The sequence below is a fragment of the Carassius carassius genome, chromosome 7, assembly GCF_963082965.1.
Source record: "Carassius carassius chromosome 7, fCarCar2.1, whole genome shotgun sequence".
Lineage (NCBI taxonomy): Eukaryota > Metazoa > Chordata > Actinopteri > Cypriniformes > Cyprinidae > Carassius > Carassius carassius.
In genome coordinates, this window is record NC_081761.1 from 33028095 (window position 1) to 33048709 (window position 20615).

The 20615-nt window shown below is 38.0% G+C and overlaps 1 protein-coding gene across 1 annotated transcript; it reads left to right on the top strand.

The window, feature by feature from the left end:
* The first annotated feature begins 227 nt into the window (after nucleotides 1–227).
* slkb (STE20-like kinase b) lies at nucleotides 228–19637 on the top strand. The gene is made up of 18 exons (XM_059554641.1): nucleotides 228–1002; nucleotides 2389–2553; nucleotides 4526–4574; nucleotides 5167–5316; nucleotides 5563–5635; nucleotides 5722–5916; nucleotides 6446–6527; nucleotides 7774–7893; nucleotides 8094–8771; nucleotides 10278–10408; nucleotides 11158–11281; nucleotides 14146–14325; nucleotides 15314–15443; nucleotides 17402–17526; nucleotides 17612–17803; nucleotides 18644–18769; nucleotides 18850–18963; nucleotides 19220–19637. Exons 1-18 carry the CDS (start codon nucleotides 853–855, stop codon nucleotides 19364–19366), a joined length of 2931 nt encoding a protein of 976 aa, XP_059410624.1. The 5' UTR covers nucleotides 228–852; the 3' UTR covers nucleotides 19367–19637.
* Nucleotides 19638–20615: the final 978 nt, after the last annotated feature.

A 20615-nucleotide genomic window follows, 5' to 3' on the forward strand; every position in this document is an offset into this window, starting at 1 on the left:
TCACTTCAAAATTTCGCGTTTAATTAAATGTGTTACTTCTCGTGAAACATACCAGCACCTTCTGAGTAAAAGCCATAGACTGTATAAAAACTAGTAAAACAGTGTATTATTTAACACTGAGAAGTCAGTTGTTGACATCCACGACAGCAGGCGACAGTAAAGCGCAGGCGCGTCACCGAACCTCGTGGACGCGCGCAGCGACACACATCCAATAGATTACAGGAGGCGCGCGCACGCACGCACGCACAGGAGCACATTTTCTCCAAACAAAAACTATTGTGCGTTTTCACGCGTTTGGAGAGGTTTTCGCTTTTAATCCAGCAGCGGAGGATTTACGATCTGTGAGGACTGAGATTGTACTGGAGATACGAACATTTTATCAGCCTCTTGTCAGACTTTATTTAAAGAGAAAGAGAAGCAACTAGATGTTTTTACGAAAAAGATCCATGAAACTCTGAGGAACAACAACAACCACCTCATGACTTACGTAACCTCGAAATGATGTATTCATCTCAGGATCGCCTTTACACCATTGCACAGAGTAGATTAATGCAATTTAATAATTTATTTTTATTTTGAAAATATGATTTTCTGGACTTCAGCTCTCAGAGCAAAGAATAGCTAGAATCAAGGATTGTCTTTGTCTGTGCAACACACCAATCTCTCCAGTAATAACCTGCAAAGACGAACATGTCAACACTGTTTCCTGATTAGACGACAGACTGAATAGTATTGGATTGCAATGGGAATGCAATAGCAGTTGCATTGATTTGCGCCACTTTAGACATTAGCTGAAAGAAATATCCCTTTGTCAACCGAACAGAGAAAGAGAGAGACCCGTGGGATCTGGCTATGTCCTTCTTTAATTTCCGAAAAATCTTTAAACTGGGCGCAGAGAAGAAGAAGAAACAATATGATCATGTACACAGGGACACAAATCCGGAGGAAATCTGGGAGATTGTGGGGGAACTGGGGGATGGAGCCTTCGGAAAGGTGTTCAAGGTACAATGTGAACAAAGACATTGATTGATCTCCTCTCGCTGTTAGAGTTGGTATCTGTTTTATGTGATTTTTGTACCCCAATAGTTTTCTTATGAATAGAATACAGGGTTACCTGCATGCAATGCACTTATAACGGAGTCTGTCTTGTACACACACTAATGAAAGTCAGTGCAGAAAGTTTCTGAATTCTTTGAGATTCATGATGTCACAACTTGAATGACATCTTCAAGCACATAACCCTGGTTGTCATGCACATGACCTCATCCTGTAGTGTTTTAGGCTTGTTCCCTTGAATGCTTTCTCTGTTATAAGGCTTAATGGTTCTTAGTTTGAGGCACAGGGTGATTTGGAGATGAAGTCTAAGGCCATATTGTCTGTATAAGGTCAAAAACTACAGTAGTACTTCTTCATGCTTCCATAATGTATTATGTCGATGGTTTGTAAATAGTAGTTTTCTAGTCGGCTCACTAATGATTATTTGGGTTGAGGTCCTGGGGTTTTAGGACAGTGGGTTTTGTTGATTTTCAGCCGACACAGTGTGGTTTTGTTTGAGTTCCACCACTATGGGCACTAAAGAGACAGAATAATGACTGTTTCCAGACAGGTTTACCACTTTTTCAGTCAACCATTGTTGGGACGGGTATATTCACCAGCCATAAATATGTTACAGAAAAGGTTCTTTCTTTTTAGACAGAGGCTATAATCATTTTAGTACCCCTAAAAATTAGCCTGTGTAACTTTTATTTATTTATTTATGTTGACAAAATATTTGCTTAAATTAGAAACACTTGACTTTTTAAATAATTTTAACTCGCTTTCAATACTATTACAATTTTTTTGTTGTTGTATTAATTCATATTTTATGAAAAATGTATTTGCATTACAAATTCTATATGTGTTTTTTTTTATTGAATGTAAGTTTTACATTGACAGAGCTTGAATTCAAAAAATCTAAAAGTCTCGATAACATGTCAAATACCTCAAAAGCAACTGCATCACACATAATGACAAAATGCAGTCAAAAACCGCTGCACATTCACAATCATCCTGCAATAAAAAGCAGACTTTAACCGAGTTAATTTTTCACTACTGAATCACGTAAGCGTCTAAATACTTTCGATTACAACTCATTTGTACATTGGGTTGAATTGTTCTGTGACCTTCATTGCTCTGCACTGCAGAAAGACTCATTACTGTGAATGACACTGAATAGGATTTCTGTCGAAGGGTGGACTGTGTCACGCTGACTGCATGGGTCTAATTAGTTTTTTTCCCCCTCCAAAGTGCTTGTTTTGCTAGTTTTTAAAAGAGATTATGTGTTGAGTCTACACATATATTTATGCATAAGTAAACTTATTATTGAAATATAATGTTCTGTTTATTCAGGCTCAAAACAAGCAGACAGGCATTTTTGCTGCTGCAAAGGTGATTGACACCAAAACTGAAGATGAGCTGGAGGACTACATGGTGGAGATCGACATCTTGGCATCATGTGATCATCACAATATTGTCAAGCTGCTTGACGCATTTTACTACGAGAGCAAACTGTGGGTGAGTGTGGATTTAGTTTTATGTTTCATTGTTACACAGATTTTGTTTTGAAAGTGTTTTCCACAGCAATAGTTTGAAATCTTTTAAAAAATATTTCGCAAAGAGTTTCTTTGTTATATTTAAAAACATCTTAAAATGAAACGGCAGTAATGAACCCATATACATACATATATATATATGTATATATATATATATATGTATATATATATATATTCCTACGCATAAGAGCCTTCAAATTAAGCCAAATTTCAAGTCTAATATGGGTTATTATTCAGTTTAATTTGAAAGTCAATATGACCTGGACATGGTCTTCAAATGTTTCAAGAGATTTACCGGAAAAGCAAGTCTAGAATCAAAGTCAAAGCACTTTCTCACAGCGAGGACTGTTATTAACCTCACCCATTTCCGTATGAAGGTATAGGAGGGCTTAGATTTAGCTGTGATTCCAGGAATGTTTGAACTGGATTATTCATCAGCCACTTAGAGCTTAAGCAGTATTAATAACACATCGGTATTAATAAATCTGTTCAGTATTCCATCCCTCTAAACTTGGTTATATATTAGTAGAAAATCTTAGATGACATCAATTTCAGATGCCACTTGGTTTGATATTTTGCAATCTTCAATGACATTTAGACATTTTTAAGACAAACAAATTAAGGCCTCTCAATGTGGTATAACTGAGGCTTAATAGTGCATTCTGTAATCCAGACAGTGCTATATTTCAGAAGTGTAAAAGAAGTCTCATTGTAGTTCTCAGACTGAATGACCGCACTGTGAGGGCTTCTGTGTTCTCATTGTTGTCAGTCTAAAGCAACATCTCACCCACAGTGACCCAGCGCTCGAGAGAATGAACAACGCTGACTGCTCTGAGTGCTGCATCAGAAGTTTTAAAGCTTCATGTGTTTCTTAGCCGAAGCCATTTGTACTCTTACTTAAAAATTTGAGCTCATTTTAGTCAGCAAGCAAGTAGCTTAATCCATGATTATTTCGTGTAGTAGTACATTTTTAGACTGATTCAGTCTATGATTCATGCCAGTGATTCTTCTGATTCATTCAAAAGAACTGCACTTATTCTGAGTCATTGAGGACAACACAGTTTACAAAAGCTTTGTTGATAATTTGTCAATATATTACTTTGTGGGTTCTGCATATTATGGAATATTACTACAATATGAAATAGCTTTTTTCTATTTGAATGTATTTTAAAATATTATTGCAAAAAACCCTGAATTTTCTGCATCATTACTCCAGTCTTCAGTGTCACATGATCCTTCAGGAAGCACGTTTTTTTTAGTAGTGACTATGTGAGCAATCTCTACCAGTGCTGCCCATCCTCTCCAGGTGACCCCGTCCGTGACCCCTCCATCCGCCTGCTGTTCACGGAAACCCTGTTCTAATCCTATTAGGACAGAAAGGACTGGGCTGTGCTAATGTGCAGAAAGCTTTCGTCCTTCCTCGTGCTCATACAGGCCTGTTATGTCATTCACCATATTGAGGAGCAAGAAAAGCCTTCAAGACACATCAGCCTCAGCGACCAATCACGACCCTGCAATGCAGCGCTGTTGACCAATCGCCGCCCTGCGAAGTGAATTGTTTTGTAATAATGTGGTCTAGTCTTTCCAGGTTTGGATGTTGTTAAACTGGACTTCTGCCACAAACTCTGATGTGTTCGTGAGCTAAGCGGAGTGAGAGTTCTAGATGTTGTTGTTTGTGCTCATGTGCACAAGAATAAATGAGTTGAATAAACGGTGGCTTTCTAAATGAGTAGCATGGTAATAGGATAAACGGATTTCTCTACTAAACAAATGCTGCTATTGTGTCCAGGTGAATGTTGGGAAATGAAGGCAGTATGCTAATCTCAGTCGATCTATTTTGTGCAATGTAATGCAAGCAGCCGTGCTTTTGTAAAACAGTGTGATTGTGCTTTAGGAAAGACCCAGTTTTATGTTCTCAATGTTTCTGTCTGCAGATCCTGATCGAGTTCTGCGCCGGCGGAGCCATTGATGCTGTCATGCTCGGTGAGTTCACAGAAAGCATTTAACATGCAAGATTGCATCAAGAAAAGGTCACTTACAACGACCAGTTCCTTGTCATTATTCAAAAACACATTGAATTCTTAAAGGCGGAGTTGAACTTTAACTGCGCATTGATTATTTACACTGGTTGCTTGACCTGTTAAAGCAATCAGTTCAGTATAGATTTGTTTTGTTTTGTAGAATGAGGGCAGGAAATTAATACTTTTATTTATCAAGGATGCATTAAATTGATCAAAAGTGATAGTAAAGACTCTTGTAATAAAGGATTCAGTTGCAAATAAATGCTGTTTTTCTTTCTTTTCACCAGAGAATCCTTAGAAAAGTTTCACTATTTTTATAAAGATATACAAGTACAACTTTTGATTTTACAGTATTGTGAAATATTGCTAAGCATCATAATAAATGTTTCTTGAGCAGCAAATCATCATATTAGACTGATTTCTGAAGGATCATGTGACACTGAAGACTGGAGTAATGATGCTGACAATTCAGCTTTGCATCACAGGAATACATTTGATTAATTATTATTAAAATATATTAAAATAGAAAACAATTTTCATGTGTGTGTGTGTAGAGCTGGAAAGGCCTCTGACGGAGCCGCAGATCAGGGTGGTTTGTAAGCAGACTCTGGATGCTCTGCAGTATCTGCATGACAACAAGGTGATCCACAGAGACCTGAAGGCTGGAAACATCCTGCTCACCCTCGACGGAGACGTCAAACTGGGTGAGAGAGAGTACAGTGAGGAACTGAGGATGCTCATTTACATGCCAGACTAAACCGCAGCTAAAATAAACGTTACCACAGTGACCAGATGTAAATTATTCTGTGATGCTGGATTGTAAAAAATACGGAATGTCATCGCATTTGACAATAAAATATCAAGACGAGCATTGTTTATTTTATATAAAGGTTTCACAAGCACTCTTTTCAGGCAGAATGTTCACAATAAGAATGTTTTCTGATTTTCAGCTGACTTTGGAGTGTCTGCCAAGAACACAAAGACCATCCAGCGAAGATACTCCTTCATTGGAACCCCTTACTGGCAAGTTAGAGTTTCATAAAATGAAGCTACTTGTACTTACACACATTGACGTTGCTGACACATTGATATCACTCTCTTTTATTCAGGATGGCTCCAGAGGTTGTGATGTGCGAGACGTCTAAGGACAGGCCGTATGACTATAAGGCTGATATTTGGTCTCTAGGAATCACTCTGATCGAGCTGGCCCAGATCGAACCGCCCAACCATGAGATGAACCCAATGAGAGTTCTGCTCAAGATCGCCAAATCTGACCCGCCTACTCTCCAGCAGCCTTCAAAATGGTACAAAACCCAGTGGTTTGCATGAATAGTATGACACAGAGTACCGTTTTTTTATATATATATATATATATGCGACCCTGGAGCACAAAACCATTTAGAAGTAGCATGGGTATGTTTGTAGCAACAGCCAAAAATACAGTGTCTTTTATGCCAAAAATCATTAGGAAATTAAGTAAAGATCATGTTCCATGAAGATATTTTGTAAATTTCCTGCTGTAAATATATCAAAACTTAATTTTTGATTAGTAATATGCATTGCTAATAACTTCATTTGGACAACTTTAAAGGTGATTTTCCCAGAATTTAGTTTTTTTTTTGCACCCTCAGATTTCAGATTTTCAAATAGTTGTATCTCGGCCAAGTATTGACATAAACCATACATCAATGGAAAGCTTATTCAACCAAAATCTGTTTAAAAAAAATTTACCCTTATGACTGGTTTTGAGGTCCAGGGTCACATATATTAAACATATATTACTTCCATTTGGTTTATTCTTGGTTTATTACTTCTCTCTGCATCCTTCTGCAGGTCTCCTAAGTTTAATGACTTCCTGAAACATGCGCTGGATAAGAACGTGGACAACAGGTGGAGCACAGCACAACTTCTTCAGGTGAATTGCCACGTCCCACCTTTATTTCAACACTTATAATCTAAGACCACATCCTCACAACCTTGACCTAACCTGAGTCAGTATAGCAGCAGTTTTTTGTTTATCATCACCCTGCTCTGCTGCTCCAGGTGGCCTTTGTTGCCACATGAATCAGCAGCTGTTCATTCAGAAGTTTGTCTGTGTCAGGCACTTTCTGCACCAGCCTTCGTCCTAAGAACTGACGTCAACAAAGGAGATTTTCTATTGGAGGCTTTAAGTAGGCCAGCCCTAGGACTGACGCGAGCATATGCTCACACACACTCACTTACAAGCGCTAAACGCTGCAGTTAGAGGCTTAATGGGGTTGAAAATACAGAACTCGAGTTTTCCTCCCATTAAGGTGATCATATCAAAGAAGCTGCACATCCTCAGACCAGCTATAGACTGTCTGCAGCAGGTCTCAAAGCCAAGAAAGGTAAGGAATGGAGACTAGGATCCTCACCGGGCATTGATTTTGTTGTGGTTGTTTTCCTCTTGAGTTTCAGGAATTTTCTGTTTGCAATACGACATTGCAATAAATCTAAGGTCCTAAATTAGGCCTTATTTTCTTAATTCCAAAGGATGATGCACACTGTAACATTATTATACTGCTTATCATACTAGATGTGGTTCTTGTCCAACTTACCATATTGGTTTCGTTATGGGGGCTCATTTCTTTATATTTTTGCATTTAGATTTGGCAAAGTTCATTTTCTAAAAAAAATAATAATAATAATAATTTAATGGCACTGTTTGTTTATTTATTTATTTATTATTTATTTATTTATACTTGGCCAGCAGTTCCAACAGGCTTCAAAATGATATGAGACAAAGGTTGATTCATGTAAAATATATTTATTTTCCTCTATAAGATCTTTGAAAACACTAATTTAATAGTACTGTTAAATATATTCTCAAAATTATTATACATTTTTTATATTGCACAGTACAATTTTGTACAGTATGTGTTTGTATGTATGTGTGTGTATATGTGTAAGTTGTTTATTATAATTATTAATATATTTATTATTTTCTGAAAATTGTCAATAATATCAGATGAAATTAAAACTTGTATATTAAATATGTTGGACGATGCTTGCTTTAAAGGAATTTGTCTGGAACGGAGTAATCTGACTTCTGGATGATCATATTATTACTATCTTGTTAAAATATGCATGTGTAATTTTAATGTTTATTGTAGTAAAAGTAGTTTCCTTCATCTGTGCAGCACCCGTTTGTCAGTAGCGTGACTGACAGCCGACCCCTGCGGGAGCTCATCGCTGAGGCCAAGGCAGAGGTTACAGAGGAGATAGAAGACCTGAAGGAGGAAGAGGAGGAAGAAGATCTGGTAAGAGATTATAGGAACTGCTAATGAATTTAGAACACTTTTCAGAGAAAGATTAAATCTAGTGTAGACTACTAAGTCTGGATGAATCTTCAGCAGACTGTTGTCCTGAGGTGCCCTTTTCATTTATTACATAGCAGCATGTTTATATTTTCCCCTTCTTCAGTATTATGCTGACATGTTTAAAATGATCTTTCCCTCAGCTGCTTCCTGGACACAAACGTGCACCGTCTGACGCTAGCATTGGAAGCTCTGAAGACGACAAGCTTCCTCAGTCGCCGTCCACATTGGAGTCTGTTCCTGAGAAGATTGAAGAGGCCTCTACAGCCAAAACGCCAGATGATAATGTTACAACTGGAATAAAGAAGGAAGAAGAACCTCTGAAGGTGGGTGAGAACCACATTGAGGATGTAGCAGAACCTGGATCTAAGGAACAAGGTGTGGAAGTATCTCCAAAGGAATCTCAAGAACCCAAAGCTGAAGCGGAGCCTGTAAAACCAGAGACTCCTGCTGATACAATAGTTCCAACAGAGGAGCAAAGAGCCAAACCTGATGGAGAGATACTGGAAGGGGAAAAGGAGGTGGTGGGCAATGGTGAACTCATAAAGGAAGTGTCTGCATCAGACATTTCTTCATTGGACACACCAACAGAACCTGATGGACCTATTCCAACATCTCCATTGAAAGAAGAAGAGAGTGTTAAGGAAAAGGAGAAACCTGAACTGGTGGAGAAACCAAGCCCAGTGAAGCCCTTGTATGTGAAGAAGGAGGACTCCGACTCTGGGATCAGTTCTTCAGCTGACAACAGCAGCATAGACCTGAACTTATCCATCTCCAGCTTTATTAGCAAATCCAAGGAGCCAGGAACCATCTCTCAGCAGGTGAGAAACAACTTCTGTCATTACACTAGTTTAGTTATCTAGCTAAAATGAACATTTTTCAGTGGAGCCTCTGATTTAAATTTTAGTGTTGTTACGCCTGGTTGAATTATTATTATTATTATTTTTTTTTAAGGGGACCTATTATGCCCCTTTTTACAAGATGTAATATTGGTCTTGGGTGTCCCCAGAATAATACCCAACAGATCATTTATTACAGCAGCTGGAAAATGAAATTTTTGAGGTGTCTTTTTTTAAAAAAAGAGCTGTTTTGGAGTGTATTGCTTTTAATGTATATGAGCTGCTTATCCCCGCCCCATCTCCAGACAAAGGCACTGCATTGCATATCTACAGCAATAAACAGCCAGTAGAAGCAACTTAACTTGTTACAGATCAGATAAAAAATACTTAATTTATGCACACAAAGCACTTTTACAACAACAGGAGTCTGGAGTGATACACGTATTTAGGCAAAATTTGAGGCACATTACCTTGAAAAAGTACCTTGAAATTAACCCACAGCGTCCTCAGCAGCTCAGATGTTGGAAGAGAACAAAGACTCTTATGTTCTAACATCCAAACATGGAGCATCAGGATTGCTTGCGAGACATTGTTGACTTTACAGCTGCTCGAGCGTGGAGAAAATGGACAGGGTGGAAGCTTTTTAACAGTTTTTTTTTCCCTTAATAAATTAAATCATCATTTAAGAACTGCATTTTGTATTTACTTGCATTATCTTTGTGTAATATTACAATTTGTTTGATGATCTGAATCTTTTAAGTGTTGACAATTTTCACAGCACTGTATATAACAGTATTAAAGGGTTACTCCACCCCAGAATTAAAATTATGTCATTAATCACTTACCCCCATGTTGTTCCAAACCCATAAAAGCTTTGTTCGTCTTCGGAATACAATTTAAGATATTTTGGATGAAAGCTGTAATGTTATGAAGCAACAAGAATACTTTTTGTATGCTCTTCTGTGTCAGACGGGCCACTAGAATGCGCTGTTTCTACGTGTATTTATTCTTTAATTAGAAAGAAAACAGCGCATCCTTGTGAAGCGGCTGACACAGAAGAGCATACCCAGCATACGGTGATATCAAGAGACACAGTGGAGACTGTGAAAAAATTTTTTTTCACGAACAAAAAGTATTCACGTCATTTCATAACGTTACAGTTGAACCACTGATGGCAGATGGACTATTTTGACGATTGTTTTCATACTTTTCTGGACCTTGACCATGTTATTTACTTGGCAGTCTATGGGACAGTTTCAAGTCTCCCAGTTTTCATCCAAAATATCTTAAATTGTGTTCCGAAGACGAACAAAGCTTTTACAGGTTTCGAACGACTGATTAATGAAAAACTTTTCATTTTGGGGTTGAGTATCCCTTTAAAAATATTGCGTTATGTATCGTTAAAAATACTGAAAAATATCAGGAATCGTTTTTTTTGTTGTTGTTTTGTAGTTCAGTATTTTTTAATAATATCTTAACGTATTCTAGGACAAAAAGAGACAGAAAAAGACTCTGAAAAAGACTCGCAAGTTCATTGTGGATGGTGTGGAAGTCAGCGTAACAACGTCCAAGATCATCACAGACAATGACACCAAAAGCGAGGAGATGCGATTCCTCAGGTGAGACATCAGCTGCTTAACTGCTCTGGGATGATTTGCATGTTTTGCTTCATATTTGCTTCATGTTTGCATCATATTTGCATTCATTGGTAATGACCTCAGCTCTGCCTGTTTCATGTTGTGGTAGAAATGTTATGGTAAGAGCTTCTGCCTCTTCTGCATGTAACAACATCACCTCTTTTGGTAAATGTACACAGACTGCTAGTGGCCTTAAGTGTTCAATCTTCTTTCATGGCAGGACAGAATAAAAGAGGTGTTGTGCTGGGTTTTTTTTTTAACTACAAAGCGGCAAATAGTTTCCTGTGCAGTGTTTTTAAGTCCAGTTTTCCAACACCAGATGTGCTAAAGGGAAAACAATCTGAGTGATACTTCCTGTTCCTGCCTGGACGAGCATCCTGTTAGACTGGATAGTGCCATAAAAAAAAAAAAAAAGTTTTCATACATAATCAGCATTTGTAGGTGGATATTTTTTGATTGCATAAAAAGCTAAAAATGCCATATAAAGGTAATTTAAATATTGTGCATTCTTAAAAAAAAAAAAGTTACAAATGGACCCCCCCCCCCCCCCCCCCCCCAAAAAAAAGCTTCCGTTTTTTAAAGAACAAATAAAATTTAATTTAAAGATCGAAATAATCTTGTTCCACTTATAAAGAACCTTTTATGGAATGGAAAGGTCCTGTGGAACTTAGTGGAATGATGGATACAAATTTTTTTTTTTTTTTGATCAGTGTAAAATGTTTGTGTTTCAGGCGTCAGGAGCTGAGGGAACTCAGACTTCTTCAGAAAGAGGAGCAGAGAGCCCAGCAGCAGCTCAGCAACAAACTCCAGCAGCAGAGAGAGCAGATCTACAAACGCTTCGAACAGGAAGTCACTGTGAGCAAGATCAAGCAAAGATATTAAAGGGATAGTTCACCCAAAATTATGTCATTTAAGGAGGCATAACACACACGGTTTCACTCAATCTCATGTTAACCTTGAGTACCTATGGAGTAGTACTGCATACTTCATATCTCCAAGAAGTCTTTAGTTTTATCATATTTATAAAAGAAAGATACAGCTTTCCGATTCTCTCCAGAAAAAGCTGAGCTCCTGGAGGTGCGCCATGGGAGGAGCTAAAGAGTGATGAACGCTTGAGTGCCGAATGCCAACTAAACAAGACTTGTTATGCCGTTTCACTTACCGTCTTCAGTTCTAGTTCATGGCTGGGATCTTTTATAGCTGGAACCACTCCATCTTTCAGTATCAAACGAAGTGCAAATCCAGCATCGAACTGGGCCTTGTTTGTAAAAGTTTATAAAATGCCCAGGAAAAACAAACTGTATCCACTGCTTACATATAGCGTTGGTTCTTTAGGAAGCTGAACAAACTTATCTTTCCCTTAAAGGTGCCATCTGTCATGTCTGGCAAAAAAATCAAGTCATACTCCACATTCCATACCAGATGGGAGCAGTATGCCTCAATAAAGTGGATCGGTCTACTCTAGAGTAACAAACGAGAAACGGCATAGTCTCTATGCTCCGCCCCTACCTTCACAACAACCCTACAGCCATAGCCGAAGCCTAAGAGGACGTTTTGCATCCAGAGGGACGTTGGGTGATGTTAAGTGATTTTGAAACATGACATCTTCAAGCTACTCCCCTTCACCTTTACCAGTGAATATGTTCCTATTCGTTTTGTTCATATTACATTTTGAGTTGTATATACACATTATTTGAATTAAATTAATTTGACAGGCAGCATTCTGTCAACATCATTGGTCAACATCAGACAGCTGATGTTGACCAAGCTAGCGCCAACAAACGTAACCAGAGCTGCCAACTCTCAAGCATTCACCGTGAGACACACGCAGTAGACTCTTTTCACACGCTTTCACGTCACACATCAATTTTCTTACGTACAGAAAAACCACGAAGCAAAGAGGACACGGAGACCAACAGACTAGATAGAGCAGGTTAGTTATGATATAAAAATTGGTTGAGACCGTTATAGCTAGCTAATTATCAAACTAGCTATGGTTAGCCATCGCTAACATTAGCACGTTTATCGAACAGCCTTCGATACATTTCTATGTTATAACTTCCCGAAAAAAAAATACACAAACGTATAAAACAAAATTCTAGCGAAATACTAACAGCATCTAACTTACCAATCGAAAAGAAATGTTGCAAGTTCGGTGTCGAACCTCATTTCTTTCAGGTCCATCAGTTGTCTCCAGCGATTGAAAGCAGTGCCGATGTTTACTCTGGTTCGGCTCCTTTTCTTATCGGATTTGATTTGTGATTCCGAGCGCGGTTGTTTCCCTGTAGCGGGTGGTGGTCTCTTGCCAAGGGCTTCAGCCATCCTTCTGCTCTCTTCCCTGAACTGAAATGAAGTAGTGGGCTGTACTTTCCACACGATTGACATCAGGTTCAAGTACGCCCACAAGCCGTGCGAATTATTTGTGTATTGCAGGTTGGCTGGTGGTTATGTTGCCCGCATACCGCTTCCCATGGCCGAAACTGGTATTACGACAACTGTCGGGCCGGGGCTAGTAATGCTAATGCTAATTAAGATTGATATCTCTGCAGCACTATAACTTGACATTTTTTTAATGACATCATCGCCCTTATTTCTTCTCATTCTTTTGATGCGTGTAGGTCATTTTTTGGATATTTTTACTTTGGATAATTTTTGCACATTGCACCTTTAAAACCAAAAACATACTTCTTTGGAGACATTCTTCCCAAGCGAGTCCCCCACAACGATGCCCCCAGATGAAGCTCATTGATGGGCATGATCTCTCTCTCACTTTGGTCTAGGGCTGCGCGATTAATCATGATAGTCATGCACATTTTGTCAGTACAGCCGATTCTGTGATTAAAAGTAAATCTCCATCACCTGCTTTTAGGTGGAACAGCATTTACTACACAGAGCTGTAGTTCTCTGACAAGCTATGCAAAAATCGTTTGCTATTATGACAACTGTTTGTGTATCTTCTCAATGAACTAAGGCTCTGTGTAGTAAATGCTGCTCCATCTGAGAGCACGTGAAAATAGCACATTTAATAATGTTTTAACTCCAGATTCACTTCATAACGTCAGTCGAGTGTTTAAAATAAATCCTTCTGTGAGATGTTGTGGCTTCTTAAACAGAATAATTAAGGCACACAATATTTTTGGTGTTTTTCCCCTTTAAATGAAAATTAGCTGCTGCTCCCGCCTCCCTTTTCAGACAAGTGCTGATCAGTGTTGCCAAGTCTTTCCTGCAGGTTTAAGCAATCCCAATAATGTGACATTTAGCCCCTAAACTGTAAATTTTACCATGGGAATCCCACCAAAAACTTGTATTTTACCCTACCAGAATGCGATTTTTACTGGGGGATCCCCTTCAAAACATGATTTGGTTAGTTTTGAGTAGCAATTGGGAGGGGTTGTTGTGAAAATCTGGCAACCAAAGAGCTCATGCTCATGAGCATACTGTTGTTATGGTTTAACTGGTGGTGACTAGGGCTGACTCCAAAACCAGAAACATTGGCATGAACCTTTCTGAGTTACGTCACATGCTCAGCAGTGTCGTCATATTTAGGGTGTGTAATCGGTGTCTGATTATTAAGGGAAGGTCAGTATTTTAAACTCCTGGAACCGATTTCTGTGTGACTTCTACCTACTTATTTATGTTTGTCTCAAGTATTTTGAGTGGCTCTTTAGGGGCAATACTTGTAGAGCTGCTTTATAATTTCATTTTTCTTATCTTGTCAGAGTAAGAAGCGTCAGTATGATACAGAGGTGGAGAATATGGAGCGGCAGCAGAAACAGACCATCGAGCGTCTGGAGCAGGATCACACCGAGCGCCTCAGAGACGAGGCCAAACGCATTAAAGCAGAGCAGGAAAAAGAGCTTTCCAAGTTTCAGAGCACGCTCAAGAACCGCAAGAAAGAGGTATGGAAAATTTAGGAAGTTGTTCCCCGCTTTCCAGAAGATTTGTACATTTGTGAGCTCCTCTCCCAGATTGCAAATTAATGTGGCCTAGCTTCACCCTGTAAAATCCACCCAAATCTTTTTTTATCTTCCCTCTCTTGAAATTTTTCTGGGAGTGCAGGAGCTCTCGCCTAAACATTTGATCATCCTGAAACATATTAGAAAGGATCTAATACAGACTCCTTGTGAGGAGGTAACATTAAAAAACATATTTTCTAAGGTTTTTCACTACTTTTTTTTCTAGATGAGGCACATTTGGCTGTTGTTGTTTTTGTTTGTTTGTTTGCATGGCACTAAGAATTTATAGTAGGCTATATTAAGAGTGTGACACTTCTGATTGTGTGGTGCATGTTACACGAGCACAACGAGGCGAATTGTTTCAGCTCAGTTTTGGTTTGGTTCAAATGTATTCAGATGCGTTTGTTTATACAGTTTAAGTAGGAATTCGATATGTGTGTCTTAACTTACGATAGCTCACAGGACCTAGCTCATGTGATGATGGTCTCTCCAGCGCCGCCCTGCAGGACGTAAGCATTGTGTCTAATGACAGTGTGCCTTGAAACATGAACTCTGTTGTCTGTTATTTTCTGTCTACATAAGAAATATTAACAGGGTTAGCTCGTATGGTTATAGCAGTTTCATTCTTTTAATAATTTCTGGCTTTAAATGTCATTTTTGAACATAAGTACCAACATTAGCACCAAATTGCAATTTTTTTTCTCCATTTGGACCTGTAAAGTTCCATATCCATATATGACAAAGCAGCTTTTATTTTAAATTTAGGCCTGTTTAGAGCAGTGAATAGGGATTTACAATTAAAGTCGAGAGATATTGGTCCAAAACTAAAGACTAAAATGGATCACTTACGTTTTTCTGTTTTGCTTTAGTTCTCTATTTTTTTTCCAAAAATGTGGTCTATCTAAGGTTATGTATGCGTGTGTGTTTGTAGGAGCAGGAGTTTCTTCAGAAGCAGCAGCAGGATCTGGACAGCTCTCTGAAGAAGATCATTCAGCAGCACAAACATGAGCTGGCCACTATTGAAAGAGACTGTCTCAACAACAAGCAGCAGCTCCTGAGAGGTCAATATTAGCATTAGTCTCCTTCCCATTCTTCCCAACACTTCATTTACAGATTCTGCAGCGTTAGCAGTTCAGACTATTCAGTTGTTTGTGTGGTGAGCAATGCAGTAGCAGCACAGTTCTCTGATGCTTGTCATGTGGCCTGGTTTGATCTGATCCTGCTGTTAAATACATTGCCATGGCATCTGCTCCATATGACCTCCACAGGGTTTATATATATATATATATATATATATATATATATATATATATATATATATAGTGTTGTCAAAAGACCCGGTACTTCGGTACCAAGTCGGTACTAAAAAAATTTAAATGTGACGGTACCAGGTTTCCCGTTCAAACCCGGTTCATCGCTATGATTTCCGCGAAGCAGAAAACGAGGACGGAATCTCGAAATCCAGTCATGAAAACTGACATTTTAATATGGACAGTCATCGAATTTGTCAAAGTTAGCATAAATTAATCAAATCAAATCTCCATATGGACCAGTATCTGTAAATGTTAAGCCGCAAATGTTGCTTGAAATATGAATCCGTGTTCTGCGCGTCTCTCTGTGAATTAATGAATGACAGAGACGTGCGGGTTTGTTTACTACATAGACCGAAGCGCATGACGCTTGCATTAATTTCAGCATCAGAGCTTCAGAGTTCTCTCTCCATCAAGCGATCTTTTCAGTTTCTCACACATGCAAAGAGAGAGAGCGAGAGTCTTACCACGCTGAATCGACACGCTATATGTAAACTATTCTTTATTGTCTTTTCCTGTAATGGAGTTCATTTAGAATTATCCATATTCATTTTTGAACAAGCAGAAGACATACCGGTTTCTCCGGTAGTGGGCGGAGCTAATGCGCAAATGGCAATTTCATTGGCTGGCGCTGATTTAGTACCGTCCCTGTTTTGATTTCAGCAAATCAGTTTGACCGAACGCAGACAACGTGATTAATATTCATGAACCCAGCAGCTCATCAATTCATAGTGCATTGGATATACATTAGTATGATAGTAGAATTAGTAGTAGTATTATCTTTTAATAATAATTAATATGATCTATTACTATTTTTTTTTTTACAGAAACCATCAATGACCAAAAATATCTTAAGCATCACCACCAGTCTTAAGTTCAGTTAAAATGACAAATATGCATTCTTTAGGCCTAAAAGTTAATTTTTACATAAAGTCATAGTGCTAGAAATATTACCATTATTATTTTTTTAAGAAATAAATCACAATATTTCTTTCCATGTTTTAATTTTAATAGAAAATCCCTTTACCAGAAATAAAATTTTAAAATTTCATAAATTAAAAGACAAATTAAATTTGGGTGAAACTTGTTTACTGTTTTTCATAATTATATAACTTGTAGAAAAACTTTAAACACAATTGTAAATAAGTATAAAGAATGGCATTGGTTTTATTTTTAGTGCTAAAAAGTTTATTTTTTTAATTAGCATATTTTTGTGTTTTGCTTTGGTACCGAAATTGGTACAGAGAACCGTGGATTTTCACTGGTATCGGTACGGAATACTGAAATTTTGGTACCGTGACAACACTATATATATATATATATATATATATATATATAGATAGATATATATAGATAGATAGATAGATAGATAGATAGATAGATATAGAGGCTCCTACATGCTTTTTTTTTAATGCTTTTTTTTAATGCTTTTTTGTTTGAATGTAATTCCTATTTGAATTCTCAGATGCCCAAACCCTGTTGTGTTGTCTGATGTTCAGAAGGTGATTATATAAAACTAAAATAGCATTTGTTTGCACATTTGTTTTACACACCTCTCTATGCAAACATGGATTTTGGGCATCAGCCTTTTATATTTATTCAAATATTTTTTTCCTTGAAAACATAAACTACTGTTCAAAGAAATATAAATTTTTTATATTGTATGTTATGTTTTGATGGCTAAAATCGGTTCTTTGGGATTCTCGCAGCCCGAGAAGCCGCTATGTGGGAGCTGGAAGAGCGCCACCTACAGGAAAAACACCAGTTGCACAAACAGCAGTTGAAAGACCAGTACTTCATGCAACGGCACCAGCTGCTTAAAAGACACGAGAAGGTAACTTCCCAGATCGGTCAAATAAATGCTCTGCTGGCGGTTATTGGTGTGAATTTCTTTTCACTCTAAATGTGTTTCTGTACAGGAAATGGAGCAGATGCATCGGTATATCCAGCGTCTGATAGAGGAGATGAAGAACAAACAGACGCAGGAGAAGACCAGACTGCCAAAGATCCAGCGCAGTGATGCAAAGACCCGCATGGCCATGTTCAAAAAGAGCCTGCGCATCACGACCACAGGGGTCACGCCAGAACTGGAACGTGAAAGGGTCAAACAGGTCAGAGGTCATATCGGGTTCAGACTGAAACATTAAAGGAATAGTTCACACGAACAAAGACAGTTCGCTGAAAATACTCACCCTCAAGTGATCCGAGATTTAGATTTAGAGAAGTTTAGCATCACTTGTTCACCAGTGGATCTTCTGCAGTGAATGGGTGCCATCAGAATGAGAGTCCAAACAGCTGATAAAAACATCACAGTAACTTACACACCTCCGGTCCATAAGTTAAAGTCTTGTGAAGCCGTATGTTTATAAGAAACACATCCATCATTAAGACATTTTTAAATTCAAGCCTTTGCTAAAATACAAATACTTTATCGACAATATCGCTTTCTCCAGTGAAAAAGTCTCCTTGTCTGAATCAGGAGAGAAATATGCACAGATCAAACACCATTTATAAACGTAAACTATCCATGAACATGAAAAGTTAATTGTCGTTATTAACATTCTGGCCAATAATAACTGGCAAGCTTATTTTTTCATGCTGTAAGGGAAATAAACATGCTTAATTAAATACCCAATACTGTCTGATATGTATGCAGTCAATGGGTACCGATGTAATATTGCCATAATATGTTATCAGATGCTGCTAGAGATTTCAATTCATTGGTATCCACAGATATTGGATATATATCACTCAAGATTGCAAGATGAGTTGATAGCACTATTATATATCTAATATTGCAGGTTACTAATTGAAATATCTAATATTAGTCCATAATTTATATATAGTGCATCCCTAAATATTTAAACTTATTGCACAGATCATTTTCTTCTTGTTGTAAGTATGGTTTTGTTCGTGTAGTAATATTGTATATTTGTGTGGCCAATGAACAGTTTGCAGCACAGGAGGAGCAGAGACAAAGGAACGAGCGTCTCCATCAACAACAGAAGCATGAGACTCAGATGAGAGACCTGCAGACGCAGTGCGACGCCAACCTCCGAGAACTACAGCAGCTGCAGGTACACACAAAGTACAGAGACACAGTGCAGCATTTCAACTACATACAAACAAAAGTGATAGAGTCATCTGTGTGTTGCAGAATGAGAAGTGCCATCTGTTGATTGAGCATGAGACTCAGAAGCTGAAGGAGCTGGATGAGGAGCACAGCGCAGAGCTGAAGGACTGGAGAGAGAAACTCAGACCCCGCAAGAAGGTACCACTTACTGTACTTAACCTTAGTCACAGTTCTGAATGGTTGAATTATAATACATTTAGTTTTCTTGGTAAGCACCCTATTACAAGACTTTCTCGCACCTCATGAATGGACCATGAAAAGAGTTTATGTAATGCTTCATCCACACCACTAGGTGTCAGTCCTACAAGAAAATAACTGAGTGCACCTTCGCTATTCAACATTTCAATCCAATTAATAAGTGCATTTACTAATTACATGAAACCTCTGCATGCAGGCCCTTGAGGAAGAGTTCACCCGTAAGCTACAGGAACAGGAAATGTTCTTTAAAATGAGCGGGGAGTCTGCATGCCTTAACCCCTCCACCCAGAGCCGGATCTCAAAGTTCTACCCCGTCCCGAGTGTCCACTCCACTGGGTTTTAACGCACACGTTCACACTAAGAGCACAGAGATGCTAAACTGCATTGTGACTGAACCTCGGCGGCCTTGCTCCCTCTGATCGCTGACGTCAGGCAGAACGAAGGAGGGACTTCGCTTTTCCAGTAATATACAGAGAAGTTTTTGCTTTTATTATTTTTATTATTTAATCTTTAATAGTGGATTTTCAGTGTGGTTTCCCTAAACATTTCAGCAATGGTTCATGAAAGAAAATGTGATTCTGTATGCCACTAAATAGCTTTTTTTCTCTCTCGAATCATTGGTCTCGGTGTCTTAATGTTGTGATTTAACTTGCTGTGATATTTTTAGGATTATATCTGCATAATGGAATGACTGTTCAACTTCAGGCTAATTTGCGTGCACTAAACTAAGCGAATGATTTAACTAAATCTGAATCAAAATAAAAAAATCTGAACCATAATAAAATGTTCTTACATTTTTGAAGACAATTCTAATGAAGTTTAAAGGCACATTATTTAAAGGTAAATACGCATCGCCTTCTTGAGCTTTATCATAATATGGATCTATAGGATTTATAGTAGCAGCAATATTCATTTCTTTGAGATGTTTGAGCATATCAGCCACACTGTATGCAAATATCCTGACATCACTGTGGTTTAAGCTGTGATTTGCACTTGCACTGCTATGCAATGTGATCATCTCAACATATTTCTGTGAACTTCAAAGCAAGAGAGCTCAATCTCTTCATACTGTCCATACTACTTATGAAAAAGAAACAAATGGTTTTTCAATTACATGCGTTTTAGTTCACCCAGACATCTCTACAATGCATTAGTGTAGTTTTCAGTAAAATTGTCTTGAAGATGATGTTATTTTATTCTTGTATACACATGTAGCACATTTTTGTAGTAATAGTTTTCTTTTCATCTCAACTGTTAACATACAGTTCAAAATGTTTTCTGCGTTTACATTTGTGCAGTACTCTAAAAACTGAACAAAACAATATTTCAAATCTGTGAAAAGACAAAATGTACCTGACTGTACAGAGAGTGCTGTGCACCTTCTGATAAAGCATTCATGATGCCTCTTTGCATTTTGACTTGGATTTTTTTTTTTTTTTTTTTTTTTTTTTTTTTTAGGCATTATAAACTTGTGAGGAGAAGTTAGCAGTTGTATGTTCTGTTTGTGTCAAAGATCAAAGCATTGTGATTATAGGAAGCTGCTGTGATTAAAACATTTGTGGTGAATAGTTCAGTGATTTGGGTCTCTCTTT

Bases quoted from the DNA above. Each gene is read 5' to 3' on its own strand.
- slkb (XM_059554641.1), top strand. From the start codon at position 853: ATGTCCTTCTTTAATTTCCGAAAAATCTTTAAACTGGGCGCAGAGAAG. The intron at 1,003-2,388 runs GTACAATGTGAA...CTGTTTATTCAG, and splicing joins CCTTCGGAAAGGTGTTCAAG to GCTCAAAACAAGCAGACAGG. The intron at 18,964-19,219 runs GTACCACTTACT...CTCTGCATGCAG, and splicing joins AACTCAGACCCCGCAAGAAG to GCCCTTGAGGAAGAGTTCAC.